Here is a 17,165-nt window from a genome sequence, read left to right as displayed (position 1 = left end):
GAGAAAAAGTATCAAACGTATCTTGTGCAGAAAAGTTAGCTTTTCTTTTACACGTGTGTGAAATCCAACAATATTTAATAATAAAAAAAAATATCGGATTTTAAAACCCAAAAAATATTGTATCGGTATCGGCCTTCAAAATCCTTTATCGGTCGGGCTCTAGACATTATTAAGGATATCTATGATCAGGCTCGGGCGAGACTCCGGCAGAGGTCAGAGGTCACTGCAAACCAGTTTCACCACACACACTTTCACTGCTGTGTCTTTGTTCGCCACAGACACTCCCTGATCCCCTCCTCCCCCTTCCTGCTCTCAGACACAATGTGTTCTCTGTCTAACCTCTGTGTGTGTGTGTGTGTGTGTGTGTGTGCCACAGGTGGATAATAATATGCAAATGTTTTCTTTTTCCTTGATTTAACGCATTAAAATGATGTTGTCGGTATAAATGAATGTATTTAGTTGGCCATTCCTTTGCTTTAAAGGGAAAGTGGTGTGGGAGTGTCTCCTGCTCCTCTGCCTAACCTCTGTGTGTGTGTGTGTGTGTGTGTGTGTGTGTGTGTGTGTGTGTGTGTGTGTGTGTGTGTGTGTCCTTCTCTTCACTACCACAAGTAACAACAAGTCAGGGAGTTGCATACACTCCTACTCTCTCTCTCACTCTCTCTCTCTCTCTCTCTTTATCTATGTCTCATTGTTTCCTGGAATGTAATGGGCTGAAACCACTTTTTGTTTTACTAGGAAAACTGTTTTGGGTTTAAAGGAAAGTTTCACAGCAGGAATCGCAGGACACAACCGCAATCACACACTCAAATGGCAGTTGATAAACTTTATAGTTTGCAAAAAATGGCAATATATATTTCTAATATCTCTCTCTCTCTCTCTCTCTGTTGTGGTAAGGGTCTGAGATAAGAGCCGGTCTGGACAGGAGGAGGACGAGCGAGTGAATTCCAGCGCACTGCTGTCATTATGGGCTGTTCTGCCTGAGAAACACAGGAGGAATCACACACACACACACACACACACACTGCTGTGAAATACTGCACATACACTCGAACAAATGCCACCCTGAACATGTCTAAATCAACCGGTTTCATGCAAGTCAAAAATATGATCTAATATTGCTAAACACAAATACATGTTTATGGGATAAATGTGATTTATTATCATCAGATCCTCCTATTAGAGGGATTTCTGAAGGGTCATGTGACAGACTGGAGTAATGATGATAAATCACAGGGAATAATCTACACTTTACTGTATATTCACATGATTTACATTATAATAATATTTCACAATATTTGAACGTCCGTGATGAGCAGAAGACACTGGTTATCTTCTAGTTTAAGTCCAAAAAACAGCATTATTTACTTTTTAGTTGAGTTTTATCAATATAATTTTTGAATTAGCATTTATCTCTAGTTTTCAAGTTAATTGTAGCTTTAATATTAGTATATGTTACATGCTTTTGTCATTTTATTTAGTTTTTTATATTACAATTTTAGGTTTAATTTACTTTCATTTCAGTTTGAACTATTTCCAGTTGACAATTTTCAGTTTAAACTAATATTTATATTTTATATTATTATTATTATGATTCTAAACTGTTTTAATTATTCTGACTTCTTTTGATTATTTTAATTTCTTCCATGTAAAGCACTTTGAATTGCCATTGTGTATGAAAAGTGCTATATAAATAAACTTGCCTTGCCTTACCCAACATAAATGATTTTTTAATAGTTTTAGTAAACGATCATAACTCTGGCAACAACTGACGGAAAAGCTCCACCGATGTACTAATATCACGAATAATACAAAATAATACAGTACAGTAACTGGGTCATCACTGGGTTACCTGCCTTAGTTTATGTACAAAAATTAATGTATTGCTCATAATTACTTCATGTTAATATATTAATGAACCTTATTGTAAGTGTAGTGGGCTACACTTTATTTCAATGCGTCATAGTTACAGTGTATTTATATTAGTAGTGAGTATTATTAATGATCTACATCGTTAGCTGCATGTAATTATGCATAATTAATAGTTATTATACTACAATGAGTGCATGTAGCGTGTAAGAAGGACACTGTACAATAAAGTGTTATTGATGAGTTCGAAAAACGTTATAGATCGTGGACAGTGACTCTAGTTTAGACAGTGTGTGTGTGTGTGTGTGTGTGTGTGAGACCTTGTTCTGGTTGACCCAGGCTAAGGCGTCCTGAAAGCTCTTGCTGGGGTCGTCCCGGAAGCTCTTGCTGGGGTCGTCCCATCCGCCGTTGGCCGCGCCGGTCCTGCGAAGAGTCGTTCCCGTGATGGAGCTACGGATGTCCGTGTGGTACAACACACACTCGTCCAGACTGCAACACACACACAACCAGCCTTCAGCTCAGCCTCACACACACACACATCTGCTGTTTCTGCATTAAACTCGAACATAGTATTTTAATTTTTTCATATTTAGTCGAATATGATGTGCCGTCACTGACTAGATATATTTATAATAATATCGGCCACTTTTTACTGACATCTGGCATTATCAGGACACACACACACACCTGCGCAGGATGCTGTCGGACGATACTCTGTTGTTCTGCAGCTCAAGCGCACACATCTTCATCTGCTCCATGGTCTCCTCTGCGGCCCTCAAGTTCCAGTCCACCTCGGCGGCCGGCGCCATCTGATGCACAGATCACTGTGAGTGTGTGTGTGTGTGTGTCACATGCAGAAGAGGGCAAGTGTGTGTGAACGGCTCTCACGTTCTCCAGGAGGCTCTGCGCTCGCTTCAGGTAGCCGATGCAATCCTGGTGGTGCATCTGCGCTTTCTTCTGGGCGGCCATCGAGGACATGCTGAGGACGGACGAACACACACACACACAAGTGTTCACTACGGGAACAACACTTTATCTTACAGTGCCTCGGTCCACATCTTACATATCACGTTACCGTAGTAACAACAGCATGGTTACATGCAAATAACCCTCGACCAATCCTAACCCTACAGTCAGCTCATTAATATTACTCAGCACTTAAATATATAATTACACTGTAACTGACACATTAAAATAACATGCGAAAGTGCATTAACAGTTTTGCACACTATTTTAAGGTAATTATTCAAATAAGAACTGAGTAATATCAATTAACTACGGTTGCGGTTAGGGTTAGTCACTTTTACTGTTATTACTATAGTCAGCAGCACATGTAGTAGACATGTGTAACTACAATACTACGCCACCTTGAAGTAAACTAGTAAAGTGTCACACTACGGTGTTTTTGCAAAAGACAAAACACTTTTTCTTCCTCAGTTTGTGTAAATCCACTTACGCTTCAGAGAATTCATTTTCTCCCACATTAATTTCACACGTTTCGTACAATGATGTGCTTTTGTTTTATTAATACGGTGTTTTACTTGATTTACCCTGCAAGAATGGAAGTGAAATGTGACAACATGCCCCATAGGTGAGGTCCATTATAACATGACCAAATGACAGATTACAATGATGTCTGATCTAATAAAATATATATATATATATATGAAGAGTTCAGATGGAAAAGCCTCTAAGTGCCATTTGAAATTTTCTTCTAAAATGATCATTTTTATGAAGCTTGTATATTTAAGTTCAGCGATTTCACTTAAATGGCAATGATAATTACCTATTAATTGTTATTTAAGTGAAATTACTGAACTTAAATATACAAGTTTGATAAAAATCATCATTCAAGAAGAAAATTTCAAATGGCATTTAGAGGCTTTTGCATCTGAACTCTTCACACATATATATATATATATGAGACAAACTAAAATATTTTGTCAATAAAATGCTATTATTCACATTTTCATATAAAATAATAGCGTTTATTAATCATTCTAAATAAGCTAATTTTTGAGTTCGACAACAAACACACTGCTCAAAACTACACTTAATAATAATTAATCAAATTACTTTTGCTGGTTCAATCATGTTCGATTTTTGGCGCAAGTTTTTCTCTAGTGTTGCTATGGCAACCAGTAATACACTCAGTTTCGTAATGCTGGCATGTGTGGAAACTTTTAAAAGATGTGTGTGTGTTTGTGACAACTATCCCCGTGTCTCGCGCACTCCTACACGTCACAGGAGGAGAATGATGATTGATTGACACATGCCAGTCAGTGTGTTGGACCGTTTCCTGTCTCGCGACAGAACACAATAACATGCCCGACGCAAAAGTGCATCTGGACACTTAAGTATCCACTCTTACCATCATTTCCTTCCATTGAAAAATATCAAATGAACAATAGCTGACACAGTAAAGCCGCACAGTGAACTTGAATAACTCTGACCATGGAAGAAATAACGTTACTTGAGGTCATATACTTCGACTTTGTTAATAAATAACGCGTAACTTGAGTGGACGCTCACCTCAGTGTCCCCCCTCCTCCTCCTCCTCCTCCTCCGCCCTGGGAGCTCTTGGAGAAGGAGTGTGTGAAGGTCTGCTGCGCGTATCCGCCGTCGTTGAACTCGGACTGGTATCCGTTTCCACTCATGAAGAGTCCTTCGCCCCGCGGTAAACTGTAGCCCATCGCGGTGAGGTCGGGCCTGGAGTTGGACCTGCGGCTCATCTGCTGGAGCCGGGGCTGGGAACCCGACAGACTCATCTCTGCAGAAGTTGAAGCGGCGGGTCAGCGAAGGAAAGCGCAGTGAGAGTACAGATACAGTCCTCGCGTCCTCTCCTGCTCGTGCTCGTGCGCGTCTCTGCGCGGCGCTGACTGCGGCGGTAATGGACGCTGCGCGCTCGATAGTTCCGGTTTTCCTTTAGACCACACCTGCACACACACACACACACACACACACACACCCGTGTTCCCATGAGGCGCGGCTTATACATGCTGAGGTGTTCCCGAAAATCACTTTCCCACGGAATTCTCTGATACGCTCAAAATAAATACTCGTGTTTTTTTTTCTCTTCCTCAAACATTATCTTTCTTAAAACAAATTCTTGAACAAGTATGCACACTATTTTTAAAATAACTTTCTATCAAAAGCTGAAGATGTACTGTAGGCCTACTATATTTTCCCCTCCGCAACATCTGTTAACATGAACTAAGAATGAACAATATAGCACTTATTAATCTTAGTTAATATTAGTTGTAACATTTGCTAATACATTATTAAAATAGATTAACATTAGTTAATGCACATGGACAGCTGAATACTTTAACAAATGTTTTGCTCCTTGTTATTTCATGATAATTAATACATGATTACATAATATAAACTAATGAACCGTATTGTAAAGCGTTACCTTTTATTTAATCATTCATGAATTTATTTGTTTTTCAAGGCTGTGAACATAAAACAAAGCACTATAAACGTTATATCCACAATATGATTACAGAAACGGTGAGCATGCGCATCTGTGAAAATCAGGTTGAAAAGATAAGAGAAAATGACATGATTGCAGAGATGCAGAAGAAGCACGCCCTGTCTGACTCACACACACACACACACACACAGTCAGTCAGTCAGTCTGCGGAGGACTTTCGCCTGTGTGTGTGTTTTCCACGGGAACACACCCAGTTTCACACACCCTTTCCACTCCTCTGTGACTGAGTGCAGGGAGGTTCGTCGTCAGGTTATTTGCTTCTGCTTATTGTCTTTGAAAAAAAAAAAGTGAAGTGCACAGTCTGTGGTACAAAAACAATGTAATTGTCCATTAGCCTGGTTGACAAGTGTAAATGACCATTCATGACGTCATGTTGCATTAATTTAACTTTCAGCGTGGGAAAGATAGAACAGATGTTGAATCTCAGAGACTGGAAATGAGTCATAATTGTGTTGCTTATGTCAGCATTTTAAACTACTAAAACCAAACTTAATTGCAACATAGTAAGCTTTATGCATTTTTAACATAACATTCTAGCATTTTGCAACACAGCACGGATCTTACACAAACTTATCTCAACCAACCAGTTTAGTTTACTTCCACGCCCGTTTATCAGATGCACACATCTTTACAATTTAAAATTGAAATGAAAACCCTCTTTTCAAATTCTTATTTCTTAACAAATCAGAGTTTACCTTTGAAATGTACGTCCAGTCCAGCCTCACTAAAGATATAGCCTATAACCTGTTAATCATTAGTGGAACAACGATAATAGGTGTTATGCACTATGATGCCCCTATGTTTATTAAAAATGATCCACTTAGTCATCACATTATTAGAAAAACATTTTGTAATGTTGTATTTCATAATTTGGTAACAGTTTACAATACGGGTGCACTAATATGCATTAATTCATGCTTAACTAATGCACAGATAATCATGAGTTAATGTATGAAGAACTAAACCATTAATTAATATGTCAATTAATATGAGTCAATATGATTAATAGATTAAGCAATACATGAATTGCTATTAATTCAATGTGTCTTTGTGTATTAATTTCTTAATAACATATTTTATTAACTAATAGTGTAAATTAATGTGTTAATTACCACAATTAGTCAAAGCTATGCACTTCAACTTCCAGTTGTCTGCTTTAATTAATCATTAGCTAATGATTTGCAAAGGCATCATTATGCTATGACTTTACTTGATGGGGCACGTCATTATTAACTAGTCATTTAGTAATTGTAGTAATTTTCACATGAATTTGCACTAACAATGAAGTAAGTAATCATGTATTAATGCATATTATACCTGTCATATTACCTGGAAGTTGAAATACAAGGCTTTGGCTCATTCTGGTAATTAACATATTAATTAACACTATTAGTTAAAAAATGAGTTATTATGGAATTAATCCACAATTAAATATTTAATTAAAAACAATTCATGTATGAACTAATACATTAACCTTACAGACTCTTGATTAGTTCCTAATGTGGTAATCATTAATGAATAGCTTAGATAATCATTACTTACACATTAATTCAGCATTATCTGTGCATTAGTTAAGCATGAATTAATGCTTATTACTGCACCCTGATTGTAAAGTGTTATTTTTTCTAGAATAGGTTTTGCTCCGGGCAAGATTAAACACATAGATAAGAACATTTTGTTGTGTTGTATTTCTCTAATTTCAGCCCAACAATGACAGCTATGTATGGAGGATATGCATCTTTCAGGCATCATGTGACATCTCGCGGTGTCCCCCAAGGCTCAGTCCGGGCCCCGTTATTGTTTAACCCAGCAGAGTTCAGCTCCTAATTAAACACTCCTGAACCAGCTAATCAACGTCTTAACACTTCCAGGCAGGTGTGTTGAGGCGAGCTGGAAGCACTTAAATTATTCTGTGTATGTTTTATTTAGCTGGTTTTAATCAAAATAACATCGTTCTTAAATCTGACGTCATGCGTCACTTTTTCCAGGTTCAAACGATCGAACAGATCCCCAAAGCAAAACTTCATGATCCCAACCTAATCTTCATAATGAAACCTCAGTTGGCCAAATCCCTCTTTTCTGAATGATTAAAGTTGTTATTTTATTCCCTTTTATAATGGGATTTTGTTCTTGGGGTGTACTAGAATATGTTTTCTAGCTTGATTGTTCAAAAACACATTATTTTTTGACATATTTTACATTATTACAGCTATTCTCTCCCCTTGTGTCGTTTTCGATGAAGCCCCTCCTTCTGAAATATGAATTGTGCTGTGATTGGTTAGCTGACCCAGTGTGTTGTGATTGGTTAGCTGACCCAGTGTTGTAGGCTACTATATGTTATCGAGCATTTAATTATATTAGTCGGGAAACTATGGTAATACAAACAGTAATCGATAACAAAATCATGGATAATCTTCCCAAACAGTCTTACAGAACCTGGTTCAACCAGACTCTCCCTGCGTCCCAATTTGCATACTATCCGTCCTAAATAGTATTCGAAAATAGAATTAGTACGTCCCAAATCGTAGTATGTTGAAATGAGTGTTTCAAATACCCGGATGGTCTACTTTTTCCGGTCACGGCTGATATTGCCCACAAACCATTGCGCATTGGACGAGGATTCGGTTAGAACTACAAACACGAGTAAAAAGTGTTAAAAAACTACAGACACGTAGTCGATACTGAGGACGCGCGAGTCCCCGCGGTTGTGTAGAGAGGTTTAGATAAAGAGCTTCGAGTGATTAATTATCAGTATCTAACCTGACGAAAATGAATTTATTCAATGTTGTCCACATTATATTGCATTTGCAGCAGCACTGTGAACTTTTGTAAAGACACGTTTTAGCCATTACGTTTTAAATGCATCATTATATTCAAATTGCAAACACATGAGGAAAGACCCACAACTGGTAGATGAACGTGCTCTCCGAAACGGTTGGAAATAAAATGAGATAGAATGGAGGATTTTAACTGTGACAAGATGATTGACAGTACAGTTTACGGTGACAGGATCACGCAGAACGCGACAGAGCTGTCCGTTAAAGATGACGTGATAGTATGTCCCAAAGCTTGCCTACTCTTTTGCTACACACTCAAAAGTATGTACTTTTTCCTCACAAAAAGAGTACATACTTTTAGGGCGTAGTATAAGTAGGCGAATTGGGACGCAGCATCTAGTTCATTTCAAGTAAAATGAAATTGAGCGGAAGTGCGTAGGAGGGCGCAGCCAACACTACATCAATACTGTAATGTTAGTTAGCAGTCTAGCAGAGGCAAAGCTTAACATCATAGCTATCATAGCAACTACATAAAGCTTATAATTTAAACTGTTAAGAAAACACAACTACAAATAATAAGACATACATACAAGTTGTGATCTATAAATATATAGCCATTTTATTTTCTCTTGGAAGCCGTTCTCCAAAATGTGCAGCGCACAGACCAAAGTTAAGGTTATTTAGCCAGCCTTAGGACAAACTTTTTCCGCCGGTGTGTAAAATAACAGAAACAGCAGCTCTTCCTCTTCCCTAAAGCAGCCCAACATGGCCTCACACCCGTAGTCCCCGCCATCCTTTGGTTGTAGTCCTTAAAAAGCGATTTCTGTAAAAGAAAATATTGTTGTAACTGTGTAGATGTTGTGTATGCTCGAACAGCATACGCTATTTTGAATAACATATAAAAGTTATTTTATTGTTATAATATTTTAAAGTTAAAAGTGAAATTAAGGACCCCTTTAAAATATTGCTGATAATCAATTAGCAACGTGTTGGTGTGCATAGAGAGAAAATGTTTATCACTAAATAAACATAAGAAAGACACACCACAGAGATTGTGATTTAATTTCTTGTTTTGTTTTTACTGACTTATTTTTTACCCCTCTGAGAAGATATACACCATAGATTATATAACCTATACATTATATGAGCTAACCTATACTTGTTGTCTCTGGCTGGGAACATAATGTTTCTCTTAATCGTATTTAACAAGAGTGGCACACACCTACAGACACACCTGTCCAGCCCTTAATAATTTTGTGATTTCTTTCAGTACAGTTAATAGTTGCACTTCTGGAAAGAGCCTACACATGATCAAACTTGCCTCTACTATAAATGTGACGACTGAAAGAGGCTTCCCGTACTGTACACACTTGAAAATCAAGAAAAGATCACCGCCCAAGCCTCGCACTTTAGTATATCACAATTTCAGGAAGAAAAAACAACACTCTCTTTGAGTATGTGTGTTTGTGTGGGTGAACTGCACTAAAAACTGGAAAACACTTGCAGTTTAGCTGTCTTTACGTTGAAATGTTAAAAATTGTATATTGTAAAATCATTATGTGCACGCATAATGCACAAGTGACAGTCCTTACACTGCTTTTTATGATTGTGACAGCCCAAAACAACACCTGATAATTTATATATGCCTATTGCTCCTTCGGAGGATTGAGAGTTGAACTGGAGCATGGCTGGTAAGACAGGATGAACCACAGTTGAGCAACATTATTCGAAGATAGAGAATTGAACAACTCCATGACCTTCTGCAGCGGCTTCAGACCCTTTATCTCAATGGGAAGACGGTGAACGTGATTTCACCAAGTACCACATGTTCCTGGATCGACTTTCCAATCAACCAGTCAGATTTGAGGGACAAGTTTACAGTTTATGTCAAGTTAGGCTTAGGGGTGAAGAGTTATTCACCCTCTGATTTTAGGGAAACGTTATGGGTAGGGTTAGGTTTAGGGGTTGGGTAAGGACTACATTTTGGGACAGGAATGTTGATCCAGCACGTCTTACTTGGCAAAATCACGGTGACCGTGGAAAGACTCAAGGACCTCGGAGTTCACCATTCCCCAGGACTAAATGCTCTCTCTCTCTCGGTAGTTCTGGGAACGTATTTCAAGGTGTTTATCCGAGAATGGTTCCCAGGAACATTGTCCTGTTGCATTCGCACCGCCACTCTGAAGTGACGTGAGCCGCGCTCGTTGTTGAGACTTTTATTTTGACGGCACTTCCGCCTACGTCACACTTGACCTTTCAACGTGATACTTAATGTGTGTCAAAAAAAAAAAACGCTCAACACTGGCGTGCATGAATTTAGTCCCCAATAAATAACAACATATCATGTTTTATGCGTGAATCACAGACTGTATGGAAAAGTTGACATATAAAAAAAAGTAAAAGATGTGTCTTGGATGGGGGTCAATTAAATAACCCCTTTTATTTGGGTGTCTTGTTTATTTTCATATAAAAGCAACAGGATATTTGGTGCGTTTACACACGACAACGATATGCTTAAAACTTTAGGACACACCACTATCAAAACGATCAAAACGATCCTGTCACACGGGCTGTATTCTGCTGTCAGGCCAGCAGATGGCGATAACACACTGTAGACTGAACATGTAATGCGCATGACCATCGTCTTCACAGATTCACGTTTAGACTGATCTCATGAAATGGTGTATGTATGACACGCCAATTCGTATTTACATTTTTGGCGCGCTATCTACACGTATAATCGCTTTCCAGCGTGCTTATGAACACCGTTGACGCCGCCTTCACACTGGCAGTTAAAATCAGCTCCGATGCGGCTGCGAAACGACCGGAAGTCATTCATTTCCTATGGAGATTCGCAGACCGCATGCGAATGGGTCCGAAACGGCTCCGACCGAGTGCGGTGCGAAGAAAATCGTGTCCGTTGGTCATCCGGATGCGTTCAAAAATTTGAACTCTTGCGAAAAGCTACGGACGGTTCCTATCCGACAATTCCAGCGGAAGTTGACCGTTGCTATGGTACTGATAAACAAACCTGAAATATTAACTTTTAATAAAATAAAAATTGATTTTATAACGATAAGTTGTGATGTCATTTTTTATTTTCATGACTTTCTAACGTTTATAAGGGCAGTTAATACAATTAAATTGAAGGTAGACATTGAACTATTGACCACTATATCACATTTTTTAGCCGACCTGACATGTCAACGTCCTGAGCAACTTTCCTCACGCAGCATAACCCTAATCAGAGAGATCATACAGAACTGACAGAATCAAACTTTAATCTCTCCGCCATTTCTGTTCTACCCGCGTCCGACGCTTTTCACTGTGTAGTACGACATCCGTTGGGAACGTATTGCGTATTACGGAGCTGATTTCAACTGCCAGTGTGAAGGCAGCGTCAACGTTACATTACTGAGCCTAAGTCCCTCCCTTTCCGGTCGACCACCATGGGACCTTATTTCGGAAAAATATTGAAATGGTAGTCAATGGCGAGAGACAACAAATATTTTGATCTGTGCCCTGAATTATTACACATATGATGTTTGTCAATTTAAAAGATACATTTTAAAGTAAAGAAAGTCGCAGTTTGATGTAAAACCGTTGAGGTATAAGACTGTGAAAATACGTAATTACAAAGACTACAAACCCCAAAGGCACACATTTTCTCTCAATGAATGAAGCTAACTTTACTGAGGCTAACGTCTGTCATTGTTTCTACAGTCTTACGTTATAATTGTAGTGTTACGAGTGTTTTGTACCAGACTGCACACACACGAGCAGCGGATCTCGTTTCGCTTCCTGGGAGACGTAGTTCACAGAGCGATTTTTACATAAAACTAAATGTTACTCTTCTGTTTTATGACAAACTGTGACGTTTTTGACTTTCAGAATTATCTTTTAAATTGACAAACATCATATGTGTAATCGAGGGCGCAGTTCAGACGGAATAAAAAGATTGTCTCGCCATTGACTACCATTCATATTTTTTCCGAAATAAGGTCCTATGAGCCGGAAGCGGAGGGGCGGGACTTAGGCTCTCTATATATATGACTACCCCAACCCGTCCCTAAAACTACCCGTCACTGGGGTTAATAGAAAAATCGCTCCCCAGATGTAGATCTACAGTTTGCTTCGTTTCGCTCAGACATTTAACGGCGTGTACATACACGCGGGTTGCTCAAAATGCGTATAGATAACACGCCACTTGACTTGAAAGTGGCGTGTATGTTTACGCAAAAGTCCTGATGTCATGTTGCACGTTTGGTTGTTTGCACGGAGACGGTTTTCAAAAGTTTGTGTTTTCAGGCGCCCAACTATAGTTGTCGTATAAATAAACGGCCAAAGCGCATCAAGCGTTTTGCGTTTTTAGTCGCCCGTGTCGCGTAAACAGTATACAAAGCACACCATTGGTCTCTGATGTCACACAGTAGCCAGCTGATCCAGCAGAAGTGAGCACTATTCTGAGTGCACTTCTCCCACGACTTATCGAGATTATCTCCAATGATGTTGATGTGTACTTCAAGGCGAAGCATTTGGCATGTGAAGAGCTAATGGACTGAGAAGTGTAGTGTTACCACCCCTTCAGTCTCAGACTAATCGGCACGGTTGCAGACAATCGTTAGCTTTCATCGTTTTGCAAATAGCCTTCAACCACACAATCTTTATCAATCTTGTGCTATTTTTTGATGTTTTATAAACGCTGTGCGAAAGACTGTTTCAAGAATCAACCCTTCAGACACTTGTTTATGCAGTAACTACTCAACAGAACACAACTTTGATGTGTTACGAGGGCTGGGTCATAAAGGTGAGCCAACGCCTCAGTGATTCAGGTGTGGCCGGCTCATGTCTGCAGCCAGCTGCTCTGTTACCACTTGTTGTGTTTTCTTTCAATGCGTGAGGCTTTTCATGAACACACATTACTCACACTCTTCTGACACACCCTTGGCAGAGATTCTGCTTGCCAAAATCCCCAGCAAGCCAGGCATTCTGATTAGATTGCATGTTTTATAAAACCTGACAACTGAAGGAGGGATGCGGTTTCTTTGCAAGCAAGTGTTACTGTGTGTACTATAGCAGAACTTGAAAAGGTCAAGGTACAGAACACATCATGTGGATAAACCCTTCAGTGATCGACAGCAGCTGATAACCCATCAGACACCTCAGAAAATAACACACACACACATCAGACACCTCAGAAAATAACACACACACACATCAGACACCTCAGAAAATAACACACACACACATCAGACACCTCAGAAGATGACACACACACACACACATCATGACTTCATCAAGACCAGCCCATTCTCACCTCTTCAGACGTGGATTTCACAATCACGAAACACAAAAGCTGAGAAAAATTGAGTTTTGGGTTCCTGCCATTAAAAAAGCTAATTATATCACCTATTTAACAGACTTTTAATCGTGTGTAAACTGTTATTAGTTACATAATTACATATTAAAACTAAACAGTTCCTGAGAGTGCACATGGTAAAGGTTACACAAAAATATCAAGCCTTGCAAATTAATGATAGTTGACATGTATTTGCATATTGATGAGAAGTAATTAACATGTAGCTGCAAATTAATGATAGTTGACATGTATTTGCATATTAATGAGAAGTAATTAACATGTAGTTGCACATTAATGATAGTTGACATGTATTTGCATATTGATGAGAAGTAATTAACATGTAGTTAATGATTAATGACATTAATGATAGTTGACAGTTGCTGCAAATTAATGATAGTTGCTGCAAATTAATATATATATGTAGTAATATATATATGCAACTATCATTAACATGTAGTTGCACATTAATGATAGTTGACATGTATTTGCATATTAATGAGAAGTAATTAACATGTAGTTGCAAATTAATGATAGTTGACATGAAACTGCATATTAATGAGAAGAATTAACATGTAGTTGCAAATTAATGATAGTTGACAGTTGCTGCAAATTAATGATAGTTGCTGCAAATTAATATATATATGTAGTAATATATATATATGCAACTATCATTAACATGTAGTTGCATATTAATGATAGTTGACATGTAGTTGGATATTAATGAGAAGTAATTAACATGTAGTTGCAAATTAATCAGAAGTAATTAGCATGCAGTTGCATATTAATGATAATTGACATGTAGTTGAATATTAATGAGAAGAATTAACATGTAGCTGCAAATTAATGATAGTTGACATGTAGCTGCAAATTAATGAGAGGTAATTAACATGTAGCTGCAAATTAATGATAGTTGACGTAGTTGCATATTAATGATAGTTGACATGTAGTTGCATATTAATTAAAAATAATTATCATGTAGTTGCAAATTAATGATAGTTGAAATGCAGTTGCACATTAATGAGAAGTAATTAACATGTAGTTGCAAATTAATGATAGTTGACGTAGTTGCATATTAATGAGAAGTCATTAACATGTAGTTGCATATTAATAATAGTTGACGTAGTTGCATATTAATGATAGTTGACATGTAGTTGCATATTAATTAAAAATAATTATCATGTAGTTGCATATTAATGAGAAGTAATTAACATGTAGTTGCAAATTAATGATAGTTGACATAGTTGCATATTAATGAGAAGTAATTAACATGTAGTTGCATATTAATGATAGTTGACATGTAGTTGGATATTAATCAGAAGTAATTAGCATGCAGTTGCATATTAATGATAATTGACATGTAGTTGCATATTAATGAGAAGAATTAACATGTAGTTGGAAATTAATGATAGTTGACATGAAACTGCATATTAATGAGAAGAATTCACATGTAGTTGCATATTAATAAGAAGTAATTAACATGTTGTTGCAAATTAATGATAGTTAACATGTAGTTGCATATTAATGAGAAGTAATTAACATGTAGTTGCAAATTAATGATAGTTAACATGTAGCTGGATATTAATAAGAAGTAATTAACATGTAGTTGCAAATTAATGAGAAGAATTAACATGTAGTTGCAAATTAATGATAGTTAACATGAAACTGCATATGAATGAGAAGTAATTAACTTGTAGTTGCAAATTAATGATAGTTGACATGAAACTGCATATGAATGAGAAGTAATTAACTTGTAGTTGCAAATTAATGATAGTTGACATAGTTGCATATTAATAAGAAGTAATTAACATGTAGTTGCATATTAATGAGAAGTAATTAACATGTAGTTGCATATTAATGATAGTTGACATGTAGTTGCATATTAATGAGAAGTAATTAACATGTAGTTGCATATTAATGATACTTGACATGTAGTTGCATATTAATGAGAAGTAATTAACATGTAGTTGCAAATTAATGATAGTTGACATGAAACTGCATATTAATGAGAATAAATTAACATGTAGTTGCAAATTAATTAACGTTAGTTGACATATAGTTGCTTATGAATGAGTTAGTTGAAATGTAGTTGCATAGAAGTAATTAACATATAGTTGCTTATGAATGAGTTAGTTGAAACGTAGTTGAATATTAATGAAAAGTAATTAAAATGTAGTTGCATAGCCTATTAATGAGAGTTAGTTGACATGTAGTTGCAAAGTTTCTTATTGATAGTTAGAATGATGTCTAAACTGGACTATGGAAATAAAAATGTAACTTAAAAGTTTATAATTATAATTCCTGCAAACCCCTGGAACAGAAACAGTGTCCGCCGTTATAACTCTTGTCTTCATGTCAAGCTGCTTTTATTGTGTTAAATCTGGTTACCAAGAAAACAACAACAACAACAACAACAACATTCAAACCACAAGTTTTTAATTTTATGTTTAAATCCAAACCTTATCATTACTGAGACGCAACATGTGTACAGATCTCCGAGTGACACATGCAACAGCCTCCTCTTCACAGTATTTGTATTTTTGATCGGAGACTGTGAAATAAGTGGATAAATAAGCACAGAGTCTGCTTTATATCACACGAGTTATTTTATATCACACGAGTTGCTTTATATCACACGAGTGTGACTCGGCTGGGATCGAAGGTTGATGACTTTAATGAAAGGGTGTGTGACATGAGGAGAACATTCACACACTGACCGCAAACACAACAAAAGCCAGGGCTGATCTCATCATCATCATCAACAGCAGGCACATTATACTCTTTATTATCATTCCCTAAAATCAGATAAGATCTTTGAGTCTCTCTCTCTCTCTCTCTCTCTCTCTCGGCTCGGGAATGTTATGTTTGTCAGGTGTGTTTCAATCAGTGAATGAAGAGGCAGTGCAGCAATGAATATATATATATATATATATATATATATATATATATATATATATATATATATATATATATACACAAACCATAAACACATGTTAATAAGAGTCCAAACCAACCACTGCCTTTCAATCCACATGTAAATGTTCAATTCAAAACTCTTCTAGGAACATAAATACATTATAAATTTACTGGAATATAAATCCTGTAGTGTAACGACTGATCCACTGTCGCCACTAGATGGCAGGCTTATTTAAATTATGCTAATCCACAAATATTACAACAGTTTCGGCTTAAAACACACACGCACACACACAGTCTCTGTTACTTTAAGTACCTATTATCACTGTAAAACTGATGTCAAATCATTTATATTGTTAAAGGCGCTATAAATTAATTTGACTATATGTATTAAGGTAATTTGTTTTGTGTACACAAATACATAATACAAATGACTTTAATGCATTTAAGCCTAACTTACATGTAAGTTTTTACTTTTATGTTTAATGCAGTGTAACGTAAAACCACGCACACCCAGACTAAATAACACGAGACTCACTGCTCTTGTCATTGAAATAGTCCTGCCACCAGTTTGGCCAGTAGAGAGCAGCATTACTGCATAATGGAACCAGCAAGATCACACTCGCACTAAAATATGTCATTAAATTATTATTATTAGAGCATAATTGCTTGGTTCATAATGTTTCCTCTAAAACCACAAGTAGCTAAATACAGGCTCAGCAGAAGTTGAGCACGCACACACACGCAGTTTTAA

General features: G+C 37.2%; 1 protein-coding gene across 1 annotated transcript in view; it reads right to left on the bottom strand.

Annotated features, from left to right (window-relative positions):
* dspa (desmoplakin a) overlaps positions 1–4,771 on the bottom strand; it is a 35,078-nt gene extending 30,307 nt beyond the window's left edge. Inside the window, exons 1-4 of the mRNA XM_039674507.2 lie at positions 4,399–4,771; positions 2,755–2,845; positions 2,554–2,675; positions 2,187–2,355 (exon numbers count right to left, since the gene is read on the bottom strand). Of these exons, the coding sequence (XP_039530441.2) occupies positions 2,187–2,355; positions 2,554–2,675; positions 2,755–2,845; positions 4,399–4,634 (618 nt within the window). The 5' untranslated portion in view covers positions 4,635–4,771. The remainder of the gene's footprint in view (positions 1–2,186; positions 2,356–2,553; positions 2,676–2,754; positions 2,846–4,398) is intronic.
* Between the last annotated feature and the right edge of the window lie 12,394 nt (positions 4,772–17,165).

This window comes from Pimephales promelas, chromosome 5, assembly GCF_988280905.1.
Source record: "Pimephales promelas chromosome 5, fPimPro1.hap1.1, whole genome shotgun sequence".
NCBI classification, from domain to species: Eukaryota; Metazoa; Chordata; class Actinopteri; order Cypriniformes; family Leuciscidae; genus Pimephales; species Pimephales promelas.
Note: the sequence above shows the minus strand (reverse complement) of the source record. Positions and strands in the feature narration are given on the sequence as shown.